The sequence below is a fragment of the Passer domesticus genome, chromosome 1 (genome assembly GCF_036417665.1).
Source record: "Passer domesticus isolate bPasDom1 chromosome 1, bPasDom1.hap1, whole genome shotgun sequence".
In the NCBI taxonomy this organism is placed as follows: Eukaryota; Metazoa; Chordata; class Aves; order Passeriformes; family Passeridae; genus Passer; species Passer domesticus.
This window is the reverse complement of record NC_087474.1, coordinates 65,138,349-65,160,945: the sequence shown is the minus strand read 5'-3', so window position 1 is coordinate 65,160,945 and position 22,597 is coordinate 65,138,349. Positions and strand designations below refer to the sequence as shown.

The 22,597-nt window shown below is 35.3% G+C and overlaps 1 protein-coding gene across 3 annotated transcripts in view; it reads left to right on the top strand.

The window, feature by feature from the left end:
* LOC135301156 (solute carrier family 12 member 7-like) overlaps positions 1-22,597 on the top strand; it is a 70,872-nt gene that overhangs the window by 16,760 nt on the left and 31,515 nt on the right. For 2 of the 3 annotated variants that reach the window (XM_064421476.1, XM_064421468.1), the window contains exons 4-12: positions 1,186-1,332; positions 2,073-2,127; positions 4,327-4,457; positions 6,546-6,787; positions 9,047-9,258; positions 13,278-13,445; positions 14,844-14,942; positions 15,620-15,677; positions 19,962-20,136. In XM_064421476.1, coding sequence (XP_064277546.1) covers positions 1,186-1,332; positions 2,073-2,127; positions 4,327-4,457; positions 6,546-6,787; positions 9,047-9,258; positions 13,278-13,445; positions 14,844-14,942; positions 15,620-15,677; positions 19,962-20,136 — 1,287 coding nt within the window. Of the gene's footprint in view, positions 1-1,185; positions 1,333-2,072; positions 2,128-4,326; positions 4,458-6,545; positions 6,788-9,046; positions 9,259-12,518; positions 12,618-13,277; positions 13,446-14,843; positions 14,943-15,619; positions 15,678-19,961; positions 20,137-22,597 lie in introns of all 3 variants that reach the window. The other variant, XM_064421459.1, reaches the window with a different exon arrangement.

Sequence of the window (22,597 nt, the reverse complement as noted above, 5' to 3'; positions counted from 1 at the left end):
TCACACTTTCCTTACTGTGAACCCTGTTGTCTGTTCAGCTGCTGTGTTGAGGTTTTTGTCAATGCAGCACCGTGTTATTCCCTCTGAAGCTGACTGTGAACAAATTAACATCATGTCCTCACTTGCACTTGATCTTGTTTGTGCTCCATGTGGTGGCCTGATAAAACAGTTTTTATGTATGTTTTTTATGTATGTATGTTTATGTATATTTTCATTTCTGAAATTGTAATAGTTAATAGCCTGTCAGAGTAGCATTTTAATGGTGTTATTGAGGCAGTGGAGTTGATGCTGCATATGGATATCACCCAAGATGCTAAAAATAAAATATACAGTCTAAATGGCATTCTATGGTTTCTTATAAATACTTGGAAATGCAGTATTTTCTTAATAATTTTGATAACTTTTAAAGCATCAATACTTGCTTATTTATTTAAAACAATTGCCATTTTTCACAGCCCAAGTTGTGATTTAAGACTATCTTGTGTAACTGGAAAGCTACTGTGTATAACTGTTGATTTTAAATAGAGTATTTCAAAGCCTGATTTCCCTTTATAAGTGTAGAAGACTGAAACTTTAGTGATGAAACCTGAATGCTGTTGTGTGTGTCTTGACCTATGGTGATCACTAGTAAATAAAAAGTACACATATGTTGTGACAGGTTTTAAAATTTGTGAAAAAAAGAAATTGTAGTCAGCTCTGCATTACTTAATGGTCTGTCTTAATACCTTGTCTGTCTTTTTTAAAAATTGAAATTATTATTGAGTGTAATTTTTTGTGCCAGCTGTGTGGCAATTTGTGATCATCTTTTTTCAGAATACAAATGATATTTTGATTATGGCAGTAATTTATCTTTAACCTGTAACTTTAACTTGTAACTGGTATTTCCGAAAAAGTTTGTAAAGTGTTATGATCAACAGATAAAGGGCCATCCTATCCTTATCAAGGTGTCATCCTAATTCCTGTTGAACAAGAGAGTTTGTTATCACAAATAGTTTTCTCTCTTTTCAGGAATTTTTCTTTATAAATAGCACGTGAATATTTGCAAAGCTGAACACTCTGAAGCTACCATTCAGTTTCACTTGGCATTTGTTCATGGAGCATTTGTAATAAGTGTTTGGGGAATAAAGTGTTTATGGATTTAAATTTATTAGTGCAAAGGAATTTGTGTTCTCACTTTGTTTCCAGGGTCCACGAATGGGCACTTTTATTGGCGTATATCTTCCCTGTTTGCAAAACATCTTGGGAGTTATCCTTTTCCTGCGTTTAACATGGATTGTAGGGACAGCTGGAGTTCTTGAGTCTTTCATCATTGTGTTCATGTGTTGTGCTTGTGTAAGTTAAACTTATTTTATTTATTTTTTAAACTCTTGTCCAAATCCTCTGTTAAAAGAGTACTGACACCTTCTAATGTATGAGTATCAGGGTAAAAAATAACCATGTTTAATCATACTGGTAAAATTGTACTGATATTTAACCAATATGGTTGAATTGAGAAAAATGGGGTATATGTATAAGCAGTGAGTGTCACGTGTCAGTCTAACTCATATGAACAATCTTTTGAGTTGATCAAAGTAAGCTTTTGTTTGAAGTTTATATAAGTTTCATTAAATCAGCCTTTAGCAGATATTTAATTATTTCCTTTGAGATCTGTTCTGCTTTTTTCAACTTCAGAACAAGCTGACTAATAAACTACAAATCAAATCCCACAGCATTGCATCCATAAAGTAATTTTTTAGAATATGAGAGCACTACTAGATGTTGTCATGATAACGTTACAATTAGTTTTCACTACTTTTTAAATTGAAATAATGAACATACTATTTTAAGTATATGCAATGGTCTGTATACTTCCAGTTAATTTTTAAAGACTGTGTCAAGTATAAGTTAACTAAATCTTCTGCTGAAAAGTTGAGTACTTGAGTTGCATGTATATCCCAAATTAAACATCTTTGGGGGGGGGGGGGGGGGGTGTGGAAATCTAGTTCCATTTGATTACTGTTTTGCTCAATCTTTTAAAAAAAACCCTCCAAAACTCTGGTATTTTAAATTTCCTCTATTTCATCTTTCCACAGACTATGCTAACTGCAATTTCCATGAGTGCTATAGCAACAAATGGTGTAGTTCCAGGTAATGAAGAATTTTATCTTACATGGCAAATTCTTAAATAATGGAAGTTTAAATCTGGGATAAGAAATTCTTATCATTCTCAAATATCAGAAGTAATGCCTTTGTATCAAATGCATTTTTTCTTTTAATTGATTTTATAAATAATTTTTAAATGTGAGATACAGTCTTTAAGACTGGGTCTTCTGGGAATTACCATCTGTAGCACAACTTTGTCATCAGTCATTTGATCCTGTTTTAATCAAAGATAAGATGTTATAAATTGAATTAATGGAGACTGGTCTTCACACAAAGCAAATTTCTTTACAAATAAGGGTACTACTTTTCTCTCTCCTGAATTCTCCTACATTCCAGCTAAACACGAGTTAGTTGTGTTGTTTTCTGCAAGAATAGTAACTGGTGTCATGGCAAAAATATTTTTCTGTATAAACACTCTGGGTTCTGCCCATCTCCTTAAATTTTCAGGATAGACTGATAAATTGATTCGGCTTCATAAAGTAAGAGGATTTTTTTTTTTTAGTGGCAAAATCAGTTAGCTCTTGAAGCTCTTACCCTTTTCAGTTTCTCAGGACAGTAACTGATAGTTCTGGTGTTCAGATATTGGTATGAACTCTGGACTTAAACTGAAGTTGTTGGGCTATAATAAAAGTAAAAGCTATAATTTGTGTAGGATGTAGAATAATTGTATTATAATTTTATTTCATGGATACAGTACCATATATGAAATAAAAAAATCAAGAGACAGTTTTGTTTAAAATACTTGCGTTTTATAATAAAATTGAGTTATTCAAATCAGTGCACAGATAACTAAAATGTTCTGCTCTGTTCCCCCTCATATTTTTAAAGTTCATCTTAATGGTTTTGTTTAACATCTCTCATAGACTTTGAAGCCTGCAGTTCTTACATGAGATAGGTCTCAATTTTCATTTTTTTAGTTGTTGGTGCCAGTTTCTTAGAGAAATTATGCTTGTCCTGGAATATATGGAGAAGGCAGAAAGCACAGATAAGAACCTAGGACTGAAGGAGACATGAGGAGCAGGATCCTTTATTTTGTCTTTATATGCAAGAGCATTCATTATATTTAGTAAAAAGATTGGTGATGCATCATAGTATCTTAGTTTCTCATTCATTCATATTGAAAACACTGAAGTCTGTGGAACAAGCTGCCCAGGTGAATGATGGAATCACCATTTGTGGAAGTGTTCAAAAAACAAGGAGGTGTGGTGCTTAGGGACAGGGTGTAGTGGTGGATCCTGTTAGGGTAGTGTTAGGTCAATGATAGGACTTAATGATCTTGGAGGTCTTTTCCAACTTTAACAATTCTGTGAAAAACAGCTTTAGACTCTGCACATTGATATATGTTACTTAAAATTGCACACATCTTTCCTCTGTCTCTTTCTTCCCACAAGCAGGACAAAAATAATGAATTTAAGAGTAGATGTTTGCCTTGAGGGAGTTGGTTGACAGTCTAAAAGAAAGAGATGAGCTTGAAATTTAGGGCCTTATTAAAAGGCAAATAGTGCAATGGAAATAGGATGGTGTGGTGTAGTTTATGACTTAAAGAAAGATGATGCATACGTATGGGAAATAAGAGTGAGAAGAATTGAAGAACTCAGGGTAAAAGTGAATTTTATATAAGTGGACAAGAAAAAGCAATCCCTACCCAACACGTTTAAACAGTACTAAAAAAAAGTGATCTGAAGTGAAAGTGGCAATGGTTTAGTATACAGAAAATAGAAAGAATCAGTAGAAAATAATCTGTTTTGCCCTTGCCTCATAAAGAATTTATTTTGGAACTTTATTGTTTGATGGGGAACAGCTTAAGGTTAGAAGCTAAAAATTCATTCATATATATTTATACCTGTATATCCTTGTCTAATTTACTTCTGTTTAGCTTGTGGAATTTTTCCCCTTCTTTCTTTGCTCTTCGCTTTCTGTTCCACACATAATGCACACAGGGATATTAACTTGAAATGTACATTCTAACTATCTAGATGGTATACACATTGATTACAGTCTTGTCATGAGCATGTCAGTGGAGACACATGCAATGGTTATTTTGATTATGTTGACTGAATGATTCAAATTTTTGTTCTCTACTGCCGTCCTTAATCTGAAGTACTGGAGATGTTTTGTGTTTCTTGTTTGTTTGTTTGTTTTGTTTGTTTGTTTTTTTGTTTGTTTGTTTTGTTAAATTCACAGCTGGAGGCTCTTACTACATGATTTCAAGATCTTTAGGGCCAGAGTTTGGTGGAGCAGTGGGACTTTGTTTCTACTTGGGCACAACCTTTGCAGGAGCAATGTACATTCTTGGTACCATTGAAATTTTATTGGTAAGTACTACTCTCTATTAAGACTAAATGTATTTGGGCTGTTTTGGGATATTGCTGATGAATTTTCTTAATGGTCTAAAATGCATTCTAGTTTGGTGATCGTTAATTTTTTGGTACTACATTTTCAGGATGTTGATATTTATTTTTACTCTACTTGTGACTATTTGAGGAAGTTAAATTCTTATCAGTAATACAAAAATAAATTAAATGGTATTTGATATGTGTTTATTTTATACAATGTAGGAACCAAGCAGAAATCTTGTCTTTCCAAATAATGGTTGGAAAGCATTACCAGGATAACTCACTGCTGCTCAGTGAAAAGTTGTGGAGAACAAGAAGGGCATATCTGTGATGAGGAAATAATAATCTATCACACTTCCTCATTTCTGAACTACTGGCTTTGAATTTTCATATATTTGCAAAGATGCTGTGGAAGTCTGCCTGTGTGGCAGTGGCCTGGTTACTATGACTTTGCTCCATCCAGGAGGGGCCAATAATTGGTCATCAAATCAGAAACTGAAGATATGCACAGGAGATACTTAAGAATTCTTTCTTGTTACTTACTATGATCCATGTACTCAAATCCAGGCTTTTTTACATTTAAATTAGAGATCATATTCACTAATGCTTGCTTGTGTGATCTGTTCTGGCTTGTTGTCTGATCTATGGTAGTAATACAAGCATATGTTGAATTGTGGATTGAATTTGGTGCACTGTTCTCCTTATTAGAGGGTCATGCTGGGTTTGTGTTGCTAATATAAATGTACGAGATCCAGCTACAGAATTTGAAGTAAAATGCTGCCCAGGATATCTGTCAAAGACCTCAGAATGGACCCCTGACATAGCCACAAGGCATGAGTATTGCTTTTTTTTTTCCTTCACTGGGGCATGGATTATTTGGAGAATCAGAAATCCGTCATCTGTCTGTGGATTTCCCTGGCAAAGGCTTTAAATAGCAGGGCAATAAAATCCACAAGAAAATTTTCTGGAGTACCTCCACAGAGAGTCTGAAACTTCTACAATGTCATAGTGTAAGATTTTCTAACAATATATACTTTATCTGTAATAATTTTTTAGTTTGCTTTCTTTTTCTTCCATGATGATGTGACAATTTCCATATCTTATAGCATTCTAGTAAATAGTAATTTACTAAACTTAAATTTAATCTAAGAAAATTCTGGTAAATAATTGTCTATGTCTATTTTTGGATTTTGCTTATGAATGCATCATGGTAGCCTCCTGTTCAAAGTTTCTTCCTGCCTTTAGAAATTATATTATTGAAAAATAGTCTTTGAGCAGTTTTTTTTTAAGGACTGGAGTTGCCTCAAGCCCTGGTAGCTGAGCAGAGATGGGTGTTTTTAGGGCTGCTAGAAGAAGGCATATAAATATTGTTGTGTAGTGTAGTAAACCAGTGTCTCAGAACTACAGATCAGTTGGTCTTCTCACACACATTTATCAATATAAGTGCTATTAACAGTTTCTAACTTCTTTTCAGGTACAACACACCAAAATTTAAGAAAGAGAGATCTGTAAGAGAATCTTGTTTGAAATTGCAGTAGTTTGAAATATCTGGTTTAGCACATGACTAAACTTCTTCACAATACTCTTAAATTGTGCTGTTGCAACTTTAGATTAAAATTTTATGAAGTATTATATAGGGTCTATAATAGTGAAAACATTTTTAGTTTATTATACTTTTGTTTGATTCTTCATATTTTGTTTCAATCAATGGAAGTCCTGTTTATGGTTTGGGTTTTTTCTTTTATTTTTGTCATGTTCCTACTTCCTTCTACCACCAAATTCCTTAGCCATTTTTCCCATTTGGCAGACACATGAATTTGAGAAGTGGAAGCTCTTTAACAGGAGATAAGAAGCTGGAGCAAAATTGTATCTTATTCTTAAACCTTGTTATTCTTCACCCTCACCCTTTTCCTTCCTTTATCTCTACAGTTTCTTGATGCCCAAATTATATGGCTAAACTCATTTCTGAAAGCAAAATGTATAGGAGGTTAGATTTTATAGTTCAAATAAATGATTTAATGAAATGTTCACTATTACATGTATGATAGTTCACCATATCTCTTGCAGACCTATATTTCTCCAAGTGCTGCTATATTTAAAGTGGCAGATGTTGGTGAAGAAACAGAGGCTATGCTGAATAACATGAGAGTCTATGGAACATGTATTGTCATTCTGATGGCCATAGTAGTTTTTGTGGGAGTAAAGTATGTCAACAAACTTGCACTGGTCTTCCTTGCCTGTGTGATTCTTTCCATCATTGCCATATATGCTGGAGTTATTAAGACTGCTTTTGACCCACCTGACTTTCCGTAAGTGCAATATTGAAGTTGTGTGGGTTATTTAAAATAAAAAAAAGTGTGGGGAGGGAATAGCTACTGTAACCATTTCATGTTTTAAGCTAAGTTTCAAAATACAAACACTTTGGTTTCAGTGGTCGGTTTATGTAGTTTGAATACCAATGTGGTCATTTGTTATTCTGAGTTACATATCTGAATATTTCTCGCATTTTTCATAAGATATGGTAACTCTAGAAAATGTTCTTTGGTGCTTAAAATTTGGCTGTTATTTCATCCACACCCAAGGAGCAAGAAGGTGCATTTTGCTGACAGTAAATGTAACTGCTTTATCTAAAGATTTAAACTAAAAACCTACAGAATAATGTAAAAAGGTCAAGAAACCATTGTAACTATTAGCCATACTTATAAAAACCCCATAAATTTAAACTTTCTGTGTTATGAAGAAATTTTAGAAACTTCTATTTCTCCCTACTTAAAAATGATACTTGAAGTGTTTAAATTCACTTGTGTTTGTGAATGCTTTCCCATTAATAAAATAAAATGTTATTGTTATGCATGACACATTGCTTCTCAAGGTCCTTGATGTGCTTAATTCTTAGCTCAATAGGAGCTACTCTACTCCAGTTATTAGCTGCATTTTACTTTACCCAGTTATATGAGTTGCATTTTTGCATATTTTTCAGTTGAAAGAGGAAACAAAATTATATTGCTTAAGATATGATCGGAATAGGCTGATAACTTCAATCTTGCATGGCACTTCATAGTGAGAGTTATCCTTTGCTGTATGATTGTTACAAATTCAATATTACTTTGAAGTGTTGGTAATTACATTACAAATTGAGCATTAGAGCAATACTTGTGGATTGTTCTGTAACATTATTTTACATGTAATATATGAAATGTTGACATATTTCTGAATAAAACTTATGTTTCTTACAGTAACTTGCAGTGGGGAAACAGTAATCTTTTTTTCGCCTGTATAGATAAAAGAGAGTTTATGTGGATATGTAGCATGGGTGAGACTCATTACCAAGTCCCTGGAGACTTTATATGTGGCTACTACTGTAATATTATTGTATTGGGGGGGAAAATATAAAAAGAGTTTATTTTTCACTAAATATAATGGTTTACAACTGCCTCAAAATGAGAAACTCAAGTATGGTTTTATGTAGTGGTAAGACTGATCTGATGGTGGTAGTTTAAAAACTCAAACAAAACAGCTTCTACTTGGCTGGTTAGTTAGGTTGGTATCACTAACCTCCATTAAGTTTGTCCATTGTGTAGGTGGTAAAATAGTTTACCTCAAGATCTTCCAGTTGAATCAAACTGAAAGAAGTTTCCATTGCTTGTATCATTTGACCCTCCTGCTATTGAGTCATCAAAGCAGTAGCAATTAAAAAGAAAAATAAGCAAGGCAAGTGACAAGATGATCTCTTTAGGAACAGTTTTCTGTTAAATCTGCTCAAATTCCATGAGATGCAATATCTTGAAGCTGCACTGGTGTATCTGCCTAACCCCCATGTTATATTTGATGTTCCTTCTTTTGTCTTCAAAGACCTGTATCATTCAAATTTTAAGCAAGCCTGGAATCTTAAACATCTTTTGTACAGTTTAACGAATAAATATACCTAGATCCTTAATGTTGTCTGCTGGTAGGAATTTGCTTTGACAGCTGTTCAGACTTTTCTAATTCTCTTTCATTCCCGAAAAAAAAGTTTGCTTCCCCAATACATGATTCTTTAATTTATACTCCCATAACTGTTGTTAAATTTTGCTGTTTAACCATCCTGGCTTATTTCGTACCTTTTGGACTGTAATGGTTTTGAGGATCATCTAAAGTTTTCAGTTGCTTGAAAAGGAAGAGAATGGTTTACTTGCTTAATTTTACTTTTATATTTTCTTCATCAGACTCATCTTTTAATTAAGTTTATAAAGTATTACTTAATTTTACTTCTTTCTTGTAGGACTGAATGCATCATAATTGCTGTTATTTAGTGGGCAAGTTGCTTAAATTGATTGTACTTTCTGAAGAACAAATCAGGAGGCAAAATAGCTGCCAATACCATAAAGAAGAAATATTTGATCCATAGTTTTAAGACTATTGATGATAGTTTTAGATGTAGAAACTATATACTGTTTTAGTAGATGTAGTACAGGCCTTAAGGTAGACAGTGTAAGTGACATGTTTCTGAAGAAGTCTAATGGACAAAAAATGCCTTAATTCACAGCCTTGTATTGAAGGAACACTGATTTTATTTTTCTTGTTTGTAGTATCTGTCTCCTTGGAAACCGTACATTGTCAAAACGCAGCTTTGATGTCTGTGCCAAATTTACTGAAAGCAATAATGAAACAAAGACTACACCTTTGTGGCGCCTGTTCTGTGATAGTTCTTTGCTTAATGCTACATGTGATGACTACTTTAGTCTCAATAATGTAACAGAAATTCAAGGAATTCCAGGAATAATGAGTGGAGTTCTAACTGGTAAGTTGGAAAGCACAGTGATTTAGAAGTTTTTGGACAGTATCAAGTGCTTTAATTTGGGGGTAATTGGAGTTTTATAGGTACTCTTTCAAAAGCCATTGTTCAATCAAAAAGGTGATAAAGAGCTCATAGCAGCTTTTTTTTTTTTTTAATATGTATGCCAAACATTTCAATAAGCCATTCATTAATATATTTTCAAACTCTCCTGAGGGAGAACTTGTTTCCAGTTCACAGGTGGTGCAATGAGAATGAAGTTCTGTGGATTTTCCAATGTGTACAAGTTAGTGATTGAATTAGAGAAGAGCAGTCTACAAAGTGCATAGATTTTATTCTCTTTACAAATCTGTATGGTTGTAGCAGCTTGGAATTCAAATTGCATCAAGTCATAGGATTCATCTTAAATGTGTAATAATTTGTGTTGTACATATGCAAATAATGTTTCTGGGAATGAAATGGATACTCTGATACCTCTCCTTTGCATTCCCTTAAAATCGTTTGATTTATATAAATATGGTACATAGGGACCCTAGACAGTCAGTGCTGCCATAGTACTCCAGTTTAAAATATCACATATAAAATGTACAAATACATTAAAAGATACTAAATGAAACATAGGCTTCTCTGAATCTAAATTTGTGGTTTTTAAAAAAAAAAATTCTCAATGAAAAATGAAATTACTTGCTTGCTGCAAGAAATGTAACTTAGAGTTTGTTCTCCGAGTTTTATGATTTACCATATGCATATCTACAATTTTTCGTGAATAATTTTGCATTTCCTGCCCCAGCTCACAAGTTAGCTGCAAGTTACAATTTTGTGCTACCCTGTAAGATATAAGTTGTTCTTTTACTTTTTGGAGGTTTGAGGCTGAGTACTATTTTTTTTCCTTGTTCCCTTCACTGTTTAATGTTTCATTCAACAAACAATCCTGTACAAAAGTATATTTTGCTAATTTATTCTCACATAATGTTAAGATCTCTAAAGACCAGGAGTCTGCTGAAAGCTCATTGTGAGTGACATGCTTTCCAGTATTCACTGCTCTTTGCTTACATGTAATGAATTTCATCAATTCCTTTACGTTTACTCATGGAATCTGATATGTTTTTTGGTTTTTTTTTTTGGTGGTTTTGTTTTTGTTTTTTTTTTTTAAGTTCCTTGTTGTTATTTTTCCTTCTACAACCTCGAATTAACTGATAATTGCCAGCAGGTTATCATCTTGGTGCTAGCTCCTATTTTTGGCCTGTTTGAGTGTACTGGATAGCACTGGTTACATCCTGATGGTCATTCTTGTAGAAGTTTCCTGGTGGCTCTTTGGCATTACAAAGCTGTATTTCCATTTACTTTTACCTGTTGTTTTCTGTCTTTGAACTGTTTTTTTTTTTTTTTTTAATTCATGTGAGGAGATTTCCTCTTATCCAATGTCTCGTATAGATTCCTTGGGTGAGGAATATTTTAATAACATGGGCAATATAGATGGACTGGTCCAAGTGTATTGCCTTCATTTATGTTTCACTTAAGGAATTTTAATACTTCTGACCATTTTCTTTTGCAAAAGCTAAGTTGAGGCTTCCCCAGTTTTTCAAAACTAAAGAAAAACTGTGAATAACTACTAAGTTTTGTCAGAAATAAAAAATAACTTCCCTGTTTATTGCCTCTGTCAACTGCTATTGTTGCTTTTGACTGTTCCTGTAGAGATGCTACTCATGAGTCCTTAGTTTCTGTGTCTCCCTGAAACACTTTTAAATTAAAGAAATGGCTTTCCATTTGTCCTTGGGTATCAATACTATTTCACGTCAACCTCACATATTTCAGTGTTCTTGGAGATTTCAGGCTGAGTACTGCTTTTCCTGCTTTTGAAAACATACACTCTGCTTCTGTTCACTGATTAACATTTTTCTGAACAAGAGCTTCTCCATAACAATGCATTTCACTATCCTAGTTACACCTAATGCTAAAACTAGGTGTCTTGCTGAGTGTGAGTACACATTCTGATACCTAGCTTCAGCTCTCATGGCAAAGATTTCTCAAGGAGGGTTCTTCCACTTGATGAATCTTCTGCCTTGTGTGAAGACTTTGGAGCTGCAGGCTCTGCACATTTCTTGAGCTGTGACTGGGTATATTCAGATGCCATGATTGGGTGTCTCAGGAAGTGTGCTAAGTCCTCACACCATTTATTGGGCACTCATATAGGGTAAGTATTCATCTCTTATATAGCTTCTGTGAGTGTTGTCCTAACAATAATAAATCATTCTGCAAGTGGCTGGCTAAATAGGCCTATAACCCTAACAGAAATTATACATTCTGCTACTAGCTTTATCAACATTGTTCTGATGGTGATAGCATGTTCGTCTGATACACTGTACCCGTTCTTGTGTATGTACCCTAAATGTTAGCTGCTAGAGAAGCCTTAGCTATCAAGGAATGGTCCTAGAATGTCTGGACTTTTCTGAAAAGTTATTATTTTTTCTCACTCTAACTTTCAAGTCCACTTGGATTATCACTTTTGGGAAATGAGCATAGGAAAGCGCTGTGTGACAAGTTATGAAACAGGAAAGTGATTTCTATTTAACAAAATATCTAAGCCGATTTTACCCATGTGCTGGCAGGCACAGTTCCACAGTTAAGCTGTAAGCATTGCAGTGCTCAGGTCATTGTCACTTCTGTGTCATACTGAATAAAGGACACAAGCTGTTGAATGCTTATTAAGAATTTAAGCGCATTTGATTGGCAATTCAAACTGATTTTTGGATTTTCTTCTTATGTTTCACAGGGGGTAGATAGATGCTAATTTGGAGATCTAGTCTTATTTTACATCACTCATCAAATCTCTGCTAAAATTCCTGAAATTTAAAATTCTCCTGTTTCATTAACTTCTTATGGCTTCAGTCTTATCTCTAGATCAGTCTGTTACTCCTCTTCATTTGATTGTAGTAATACACATAGCATTCCTTAGTGAATAATACCTAATTTTAATCTTTGCTCTGCTTTCTCTTCTGCTTCTCATGCATACTTCCATACATGCTTACCTATTGTAAGATTTAAAAAAAAAATCTGGGTATGAGTACCCTCTCTTTGGTCACTTATGGTTCAAAGTCCATCTTCTGTTGTGCTCAAGGTTACTTTTTGCTATTATAAAGGCTTAGAACACTGTACTTGAATTCTGTAGAGTTGTTCAGGATGCCTGTAAATCGGCTATTCAATGATTGCATCAGTCCATGGGAATTTTTATTTCCTTACTGTAAAATCCTTTGCCTTCTTGACAGGCCAGAAGAGTATCTACTTTGTTTTCTCACATATGATAGGACAACTTGTCTCATTTTCAAGTAAGAATCAGTGTGGCCTGTTCTCACAATCTTATCAAGGTACACAACCAGTGTTTTCCAAAAATTTAAGCTCTCAAAATTTACTCTTTGACCTATCACTCTTCAAACAAATGTGCTTAGTTTGCTGGGCATTTGGGCCATATTCTGCTGGGGTTTTTTTGCTTATCAGTGATCTTCTGGAGTCTGGTTATCAAGCTTTTGTCACCATATGGAAATCTTTTGCCATTAACAGCTGAATCCTAAACTGTTATGCAGGATTATTCTGTATAGGAGGTGTCAAAGAACTCAAATTATGGTTAAGTAGCATTTCTTTTTCATGCTGCTCCTCAAAATACAAGAACAAGAAGTATTAGTATATACCAAGATTCCTTGAACCTGGAGATAAGATTCCTTATTTTTTTCACAATAGGACATCTGTGTGCCTGTGCAATGTAAGTGTACATTCTAAAATGTGTTAGAATTTAATTCTATAACTATATTTTGCTTTAGAGGAAGAGAAGATTTTGCAGGACACATCTCACACTCTACTGCATTTTTACTAGCATGGACTGGAGTGCCCATGGTATTAATCATACTGGGAAATGTCATGATTTTTGTGTAAGAAAAAGGCATCTGATTCCTAGGATTATTGCATTCTCACTAGTTGATGTCTTGAAACAGAGAGATGACACTGATTTTGTTTTTTCCCCCACCTTGCAGATAATCTCTGGAGTGCCTATTCAGAAAAAGGATCAATAGTTGAGAAAAAAGATCAGCCATCAGTTGCTGGATCAGAAGAATCAAAAATGGGTGGACTTCCTTATGTTTTTACAGACATCATGACCTACTTCACAATGCTTGTAGGGATTTATTTCCCATCTGTGACAGGTAGACACAACTATTTTTCTTGCATGAGGATGTGTACTTATATCTGGGAAAAAAATTTCATGTGCAATTTTTTCATTTTCACCAATCTTATAGGTGACTTATGCTGTTGCAAGTTTCTGTGTCTGAGGTTATGTACCTAAAACCTTCTGGTACTAGGAAGACATAGGTCATGGCTGATGACTTTTGCAGGTTATAGGACTTAAACAAGAAATCTGTTTAAGGGCCATTTCTGTGTCTGGAAAGAAAGCAAAACCCTCATGTGTTACTAAATGTTTATTCAAAATAAGGTGCCTTTATAACACTTTAATCTTCAAAGGCTTGGGAGAACAGTTTAATATTAAAATGATTCTTCCAGTGTCCAAGCTGCCTGGTTAACTGCCTGGGATTTGTTTGCATGTCCAATATTTTGCCACATTAACTGTGTAGACTTTTTTGTCAAGCCTAGACTAGTTGTATTTCATTTTCCTCAGTTCATGCTTGAATGAAAAAAACAGACATGTTTTTCTTCAAAAGTCCCAGCTGAAGTAATTGTAATATCATGTAAGAAAATAGAACTCCAATAAAAAGTTGCAGCACTGTTTGCTAGTTTATTATGGAGTCATCCCTTTGTATTCACTGTTTGAGCCCCACTGCTCCTATTTCTTTACTTCAGACTCTCACCAACATTTCATCACATCTGAACCCATGTTATTGTTTTATTCCATGGAGTTTGACAATGTTTTTGCACTGGAACATCTTGACATTAGCTTCCATATTTTTGCTTCCAGTGGTCAGGTCAATTCTAGAAGACATGTCAGAATTAGTTATTGTATAAGTTTCTTTCCCTCCTGTCACTGTATATGCTACAAAATAATTCTGTTCTCTTTTTAGATTCACATGCATGCGTACACGTGATTTTTCCAACCATTCTTTTTCTTGCCTGCTCCTTTCTTTTTTGCTTCTGAGGTTTTATTTGTTAGTTTATTTATTTGCTTGTTTATATTTGCTTATTATGATGGTCTGTTGAGTAGAAAGTTAGTGCATTAAGTAATACTGGCTAAAATTACTAAGTCCCTATTAATTTATAACATCCATCCCTAGTAGCAAAATTGCTACTCCTTGTATTTCTTCATTTCAAGAATGATTCTGAGGTAATGTTTGAAAAATATTTGTTTTAATCTGTCTTTTTACTGACCTTCATAGGATTTGCTTACTCAAGTGGGTAGTAACACAGATTTCTGAATAAAATGAAGGTATAAATTGAGAATTTGTTAGGATTATAATATGATTCTATAGCCTGCTTCATTCTCCAATCTTCGAGTTAAATTTGGCTTAAAATTAGATGTTCTTGTTTTCTTAGTTACTATCATGGAGTTATTATTAATTGTTTTTATGACATAAATTTTGTTTCCTTTTAAGGTATTATGGCAGGTTCAAATAGATCTGGAGATCTGAAGGATGCTCAGAAATCTATTCCTACGGGAACAATTTTGGCTATTTCAACTACATCTTTTATTTGTATCCTTTATACTGTGACTTTTTTCTTAGTCTACATTCTCTAGATTCTGTAGGTATAACAGGTTTTTCACTGGAAATCATTAGAGTTTCCTGAGCAGGAAATGAATGAAATCTAAACTGAAAAGAAATCTTTTATATTTGTCTAAAATACCAGTGTTATAATATATAGATGTAGATATAGATATAATTAAAATATGTCAAATTTTATTAACAAATATATATATTCTACTAGTGCTTCAAATTCCAATATGTAATTGATGGTTTTAGTCAAGTGATCTGAAGGTTTTTAGCATTAGGCTTCAGTTGGCAGATTGTTGTCATACTCAGTATAATCAGATCTTAAACCAAACAACCAGTAATAGTAGTTGTTGGTCCTTCAAAAGTACACAAGTACTTGCTTATTTGTATGAGAAAATGCCTGTCCTATTGCATGATATATGAGCTGGCTACTTCCAATACTTCACAAATCACTGTGAAATACAGTCATAAAGAACATAATTCTTCCCTGCTATGATTTTTTAGTTAAAAAAACAAACAAACAAACAAAAAAGCAGCCAGGAAACACACACACATACTGCATTGTCATGGACATTTTCATTTCATACCTTAGTGAAAAAAGGTTGGGTTTCCTCTGTGTGATTTTTTAGAGAGTAATCTTCCTTCAGTCTCAGTAACAGATCTCTCCTGTATAGTGTTGTTTGGCGCCTGTATAGAAGGTGTAATATTAAGAGATAAGTAAGTAATATTCAACTTCTAATATTACATGCAGTATACATAATCATTTGTTATATTAGTAGGACTTACTAATGGCTCTTATGTGAAATATCTATGTGGTATATATTTCTTTTGCTTAGTTTAAAACTGGAGGGAAAGTGTGTCTGTTAAACTGAGATGTCTGCAAAAACTGGTCAGGTTATTAGACTGTATGCCTTTAAGAAGCAGAATCAGAATCTAAGATAAATGTTTGAAGTTGAACCACCCTAATGAAATGTTCTTGATGAAGAAAATCCTAATTAGTATTTGCAGAGCTGATGGATAGGGATAAGGGGATATTATTTTGAGAGAAGTAACAGGTTTTTGAAGAACAAATTTAAAAATATGACAGTTACATGACAAGGGGTGTTTGTAAGACCACTGCCGTGCACCATCAGACCCACGATTTTCACTAGACATATGGCATTTTTTGTTTTAAAATCTCAGTAGTACATCAGGAGTCATGTCTGTTTTCAACCATGTAATTGCCTGACAAATTTAAGGCATAATATGAAGAATGAAGGAAATAAATGTGATGGACATGAGTATGAAGAGAATCTTCATGTTTTGATCAATTTCTCCATTACGAGAAGTTGGTTAATATGAAACTGTTGTCAGGTTTCACAGTTGTTTTCTTGCTGGTGTCTGGTTCTCTTTTCTACTGAAGTTCATGTTTACTTATGGTGATAAAACAGTGTCATTGGGGTATTGTTTAAAAGGTGGTGAAGCTGATGCTGGGACAACTTATTTCATAAGTCTGGAAGAAAAACCATAAGTTAAAAGCTGGATTCTAATCAAACTAATACAAGAAGCAGCAGGGGATCCATGATAGGCTTTTGACACTCTCTCACAGCATTCTCATAGGCAAGCTCAATAACTGTGGACAGTGAGGTGGATTGAGAAGTGGCTGACTGGCAAATCCCTGAGAGTCATGATCAGTGGCAGAGTCTAGTTGGACGCCTGTAACTAGTGTTGCCCCCTAGGGTTCTGTATTGGACCAGTGGTATGCACTTGTGGCCAAGAAGGCCAGTGTAATCCTATGGGAATAAATCATGCACACTCCATTTTCTTCATGCTGGAAAAGCCATTTCTTTGTTCACGTAACTCCTTTTTATATAGTGAAACAGAATGTGTGACTAGTGTGTGACTCCAATTGGTTGTTGTTATCGCTGGCCAGGGATCTATGTACAAACGACAAATAGGATGGGACTGCTAAGGAACGTGTCTCGAGCTGTTTTATTTTCCAGCATCAGTCTTGTTACATGGTTATCACAATGGGAAAATGCCAGCAGTTCACATCCCAGACAGCAGATGAAAAACTTAATGTTACAACTTACTTTAAAAGTTTTTTGACCAATCACACAAAGCAAAAGCATATTGACAGTAGTTCTATACAACCACTATAAGCACACCTACCTTTGGTTGAAACAATGCTTGCTTATTTCAAATACAATACCTGCTTGTAAGCCTTAAAACACAATGCAGAGAGCTCCATTACTAAGCTTAGAACTTCCTAATATCTTGCTAGGTATACTTTTCTACAGGTTAAGGAGTTACTCTGTCCAAGTGTTAATACACAGACCATTGTTCTATTTGTCCCTATGTTTCTACTTCTTATATAATTTTTCTGTTGACAAATCTTATGGCTACTGCTTAGCTCTAATCACAGTTCTGCTGTCTCTGAGGCCTGTCTTTTGCAGCTTTCCCAAAACCCTCTAGTTTTAAGGATTCTCACAAGTAGCTTTCTTGCCAATTACTTTATTGGTTAGTAACAAGTTGTTATCCTGTATTGATTGGTCACTGAAACTCCCAGTGTGTACATGCAGGAAATGCTGCTTTTGAGAGATAGTTTCCATTTTTCTATCTAATGGTGTAAAAACAGTTTATACAGGTGCTAGCTGTTTTTCACAGAGGAATAGATTCTTATGGTAACAAACTGCTCACACCAGGATTGCTTTCACATGGGAATTTGTAAAGTGCTATCTTGACAAGGCCAGCCACTGATTCCAGGAGAGCAGGCCTGATCTTATGAGGCCTTTCTTTTATGATTTTTCTACCTTACTGCAACATAATCCTGGTTTGTGTTAGGAGGAAAAGCATTGCCAGTAGGTCCAGGGAGATCATTCTACCCCTCTACTCAGCCCTGGTGAGACCGCATTTGGTCTGCTGTGACCATTTCTGGGCTCCTCAGTACATGAGTGACATGGAGCCTCTGGAGGTCCAGTGGAGGGCTATGAAGATGATAAAGGGATTGGAGCATCCCTCTTATGAGGAAAAGCTGAGGGAACTGGGCCTGTTCAGCCTTAAGAAGAGACAACTAAGAGGGGATCTCATCAATGTATTTAAGTAACTAAAGGAGGGGTCCTAAGAAGATGGACCTGGGCTCTTGTTAGTGGTGCCAACCAACAGGACAAGAAGCAATGGGCAGAAACTGATGCACAGGAAGTTCCACATGAATATGAGGAAGAACTTCTTTACTGTACAAGTGATTGTGCACTGGAACAGATTGCCCAGAGAGGTTTTGGAATTTCTGCCACTGGAGATATTCAGGAACTGTCTGGACACAATCCTGTGCATTGTACTCTGCTTGAGCAAGGAGATTGGATCAGATGACCCACTGTGGTTCCTTCCAACATTATTCATTCTGTAATTTTTACTTTGAAGTGATATTGCTGCATCAGTGAAAATATCTGTCAGTTTTTTTGTTCATCATAAATATAAAAGCCAAATCAAACTGCCTAGGAAATGGTAAATGAATTCTGAAATGAGAAATTAAAGCAGAGCTAAACTCATATTTTTAAAATTTACAGGGCAAGGGGGGGTGAGGGAATTTTGTAAGCTCTTAGCTATCATTAGAGCAGATTTCATTGTAGCAAGAACCTTGAGTCCATGAACTTTCATTTACATTGCTGCCAGTTCTTATTTGGCTGAAATTCAGCTGAACAGTAAAGTGTGTGGATTTTTAATCTGGTCTAAAAACTGGGTTCTGAGGCTTTTTTTCATTATGATGGTCATATCTGCAATGGAAAAAAATAGGTTGTACATTTTTCTGTTTCTTGCATCTCTTGAAGTTACTCCTATCCTGTGTTTAGTTGAAAAATAGGCATTAGAATTTGAATGAAGAATAAATATACAGTTATAGAAATCTTTGTTCTAGAAGCACAATATGGGGTTTTATCCTATAATTTTGAGAAGTGTGATTTAGCTTTTTTTTTTTCATCTGCTGAAAATAGTACGTAGTCGTATGTCCCAACTTGGGCATAAGCAAGCATTTGAACACTGGCGTATTATATTCACTTCATTGCTATGTTTCTTGACCTTATTTTAAAAGAAGGTCTGAAAAGACAAAAAAATTTAATTTTCCTTAGTTTTTATCTTCTCTTATTTCTGTAGACTTTTTCTTTTATTTAGAAAAAATGGAACACATTAGGAAAAAATAATGGTGGTATCATAGTAGAGATAGCCTTAAAATTAATTTTGGCTGCTTACTAACAACAGTAAGATGAACTATAAGAACCTTACTTGCTTTTAAAACAAAACTGCCAGTTTGAAGGAGGGGGTAGGGTGGAATAACTTATTTGTATTTTATTCAAGTCATGCCTAAATTAACATAAAGTTAGATATCTAGAAAAAGAAGTGGAGGTGGTATTGGATGGGACACTGAGGACTGTAATGAAAGCACCTCTTCCTGACTTCTACCCACTTGTTTGCTCTAGTAAATTAAAAATTGCATCAGGTTGCACAACAGCCAGAAGATGTGCAAAACTCAAAATGGTTATGTCTGGTAATTTCTCTATTTACTTATTGTATGTCAGTGTTACGTTTTTAAAAGGAAAGGCTAATACTTTTTGTGAATCTCCTGCTTATGCCCCAGGGTATATTTGTATATATAGTGGAACAGATTTCTGCAAATTAGTTCCTAGCTCTCACAGGGATCTGTAAGATACAAATGTACATACTCTTGCTATTGTTTTAATTCAGAAACATTTGCCAAGATATCTGATAATTGCTGCATATCTGCTTAGAGGCAGCACTTAATGTGAAGTGATTATAATTAAATATAAACAGCACAATAAAGAGAGATTGCTTGGTTGGGAAATCCTATAGTGCATACTGTAACACAGTGTTTATTGTCAAAAAAGTTCTGTTGTCCAGAAAGATTGAAATGTGGGTGTTGAAGCTATAGTAAAAGTTATTTTGATGCTTACGGATTCTTTTTTTGTTTGTTTTGTTGTAATTATTTTTGTTTCCCTTTTCTTTCCTAAGATTTGGAGAAGCAGTTAATGGAAATCTGGTGGTTGGTACACTGGCCTGGCCTTCTCCATGGGTTATTGTGATTGGTTCATTCTTTTCAACATGTGGTGCTGGTCTCCAGAGTCTCACTGGTGCACCCCGGCTATTGCAGGCCATTGCAAGAGATGGCATTGTACCGTTTATTCAAGTGAGATTTTTTTTTCTTCATGTTCTTACAGTATTTTGAAAAAAAAATTTGACACATTATTTCTGCTGTTCCTGTAGAATGTGAAGAAAATATTTGTAGCTCCGTTCTATTTGTGTACAATAACAGATGAGGCTATTGCAGGAGAAAGTTTGAGCTTCAATGTTTTTGTGCAGTACAATTTAATTATATTTGATTTTACACATAAAAGTTAGTGGTTCCAAACTGAGAATATAGTATTCTATAAATGGAAATAAATGAACTAAGAAGCAACTCATAACTGAACTTCTAGACTCTAGGCTGTGTTTACTGCTTGCGTTTGTGAACAGAGTTATTTAATCTCACTATGGAACTGCATAAAACTTCTCATATTACAGAGATGAAATTCTAATTTTTATTCATTTTTCTAAGGTAAATTAAGTCAGTAAAAATGTAACAATAGAATTCTGTCCCATGACTCCAAATATGAGATTTGTTCCAAGATCTCTGTACATGTTTTAAGAAGAAATAAATCAGATTTTTCTCAAAGTAAGGGAGCTGGCAAACAGAAGATGATGAGAGAATTCTTAGGCTCCTTCTGCAAAACGTAGACAACTACACTTGAGTTAAAAATAAGTAAATAAAACTCCAAAAGATTATACTGTCTGGAGAGTAAAGCTGTGATCTGTATGGTGAAGTCTGGAGTTTGAAAGCTTACCTCAAGACTTGCAAGACCATCTGTAACAGGAAATAAATACACTAAGTATGCTAATGTGGAGGGACTGAGTAGTGGTGGAGTTTGACTTGTCAATGGAAAGGGGCTGTAATGCAGTAAATTGTAAGTTCTGGGTAGTATAGAGAAAAAGAAACAAGAAAGATTTACTTTTGCCTGAAGCAAAAATTTGGTAGAGAGAAGGTGACATGATTATACATCCTGAGAGTTAGACTTGAAAGGAATGAAGAATCAAAAGGAAAGATTTGTGGTTCGGGAAGTGAGAGAAAGAGAATTGAAAAGAAGCAGGATATTTAGAGAGGGGTTTGATGCTTGAGGATGTACTTGCTGTTTTGGAGAGATATTGTTAATGCATGGACAATCAAGGAAACACAAGGAGATTATTATAGAAGTAAAACTATGACGTATTTAAGAAAAAACCCAGGAGACTTGAAACATGAGTAGAAAAAAAGGGGATTTTAATATAATAGTAGGAAAATTGATGGAGGACAGGAAGCTAAAAGAAGAGGTGTCGTAGGTTAAGAAAAAAGTGAGTTTTTTGGGAGGTTGTGGTCAAACCAATCAGTGCTGAGATTTGAATATTGGCACCTAGTATAGCTACTGAAAGTATAGACCGCCTCTGAGAACACGGGGTTAAAAGAGCAGAGAACTCCCAGAAACTCGCTTTCCTAGTCCCTGTCATTGAAAAGGGTCGGAGCTCCCCTTCCCAGCTAGGGCTGGGTGGGGGAGAGGAAGCCATGCGGCCGGGTGAGGTAGGCTGAAGCCTTGGGCAGAGGAGGGGGATGAAAGCTTTGCAAGATGGAAGAGTAGAAGAGCTCTGAGAGGCATTGGGCCCCCACCCCCACTTCCTCCCCCGGAGAGAGATAGAGGGAGAGAGCCAGTGCCTGTGCTACCTTAAGATTTAATATCGTGCTGGCAGCAAGGCTGGCCAGAACTGTGGGATGCAGCTGGCCAGAAGTGGGGGATGCGGCACCAAGAAATCGCCGCCTTGGAAGTTCTGAGCAGACAGAGGAGAAGATTTTAACCCCTTTCTAAAATAATAAAAACCTTATAAATACTGATCCTCCTGAATCTGAATGAGGAGAGAGAGAAATGAAGCCGGAGGAAATGGGCAAGTGTAATGAAATTTAGAGCAAGTAAAAGATGTCAGCAGAGGTGAAAAGAATCCTAAGTGAGAAGAGATGATGGAGTGGCCTTGAGCTGGAGAGACCCATGTTTTTCCTGTGACACAGAGACTGCATTTAGGGGGAGGAAATGCCTTGAAGTCAAGAGAGTAAAGCAGTGGCATGAACAGAGACGGCTAAAGAAAATGTAAGATGCCCTGTCTTCAGTGAAGAAAAAAATCTCTGTTCACGAGGCCCCTCAGCCCCAGGGGGTAAATTTGGGGGGGGACTGGTGTCCCAAAACTAAAAGACTGCTACTTTTTTAGAACTGGGCAGGACATCCTTAGAAGAAGAACCCTAAAAGCAGTCCTGGTCCATGTGCAGTGGTGAGAGTACTGGATGTAGAGGGAAGAAGTCACAAAGGCAGATGTTCTCCCGGCAATGCCACGTGTGACATGGAAACACAAAAAGTTTCAATTGTGTTTCTAAGGGAAGCCTATAGTGCAAGGGGGGACTCCTCTCTCCCTGATAAACTTAAGAGTTGACTATTTAAAGAGTAGTGACAGACTGAAAATTGATTATCTGAGAGATAGTAATGGAGTAGAAATGTAAAATGTTATTTCATGCTGTAGAGGAAATGGAGAGAAGA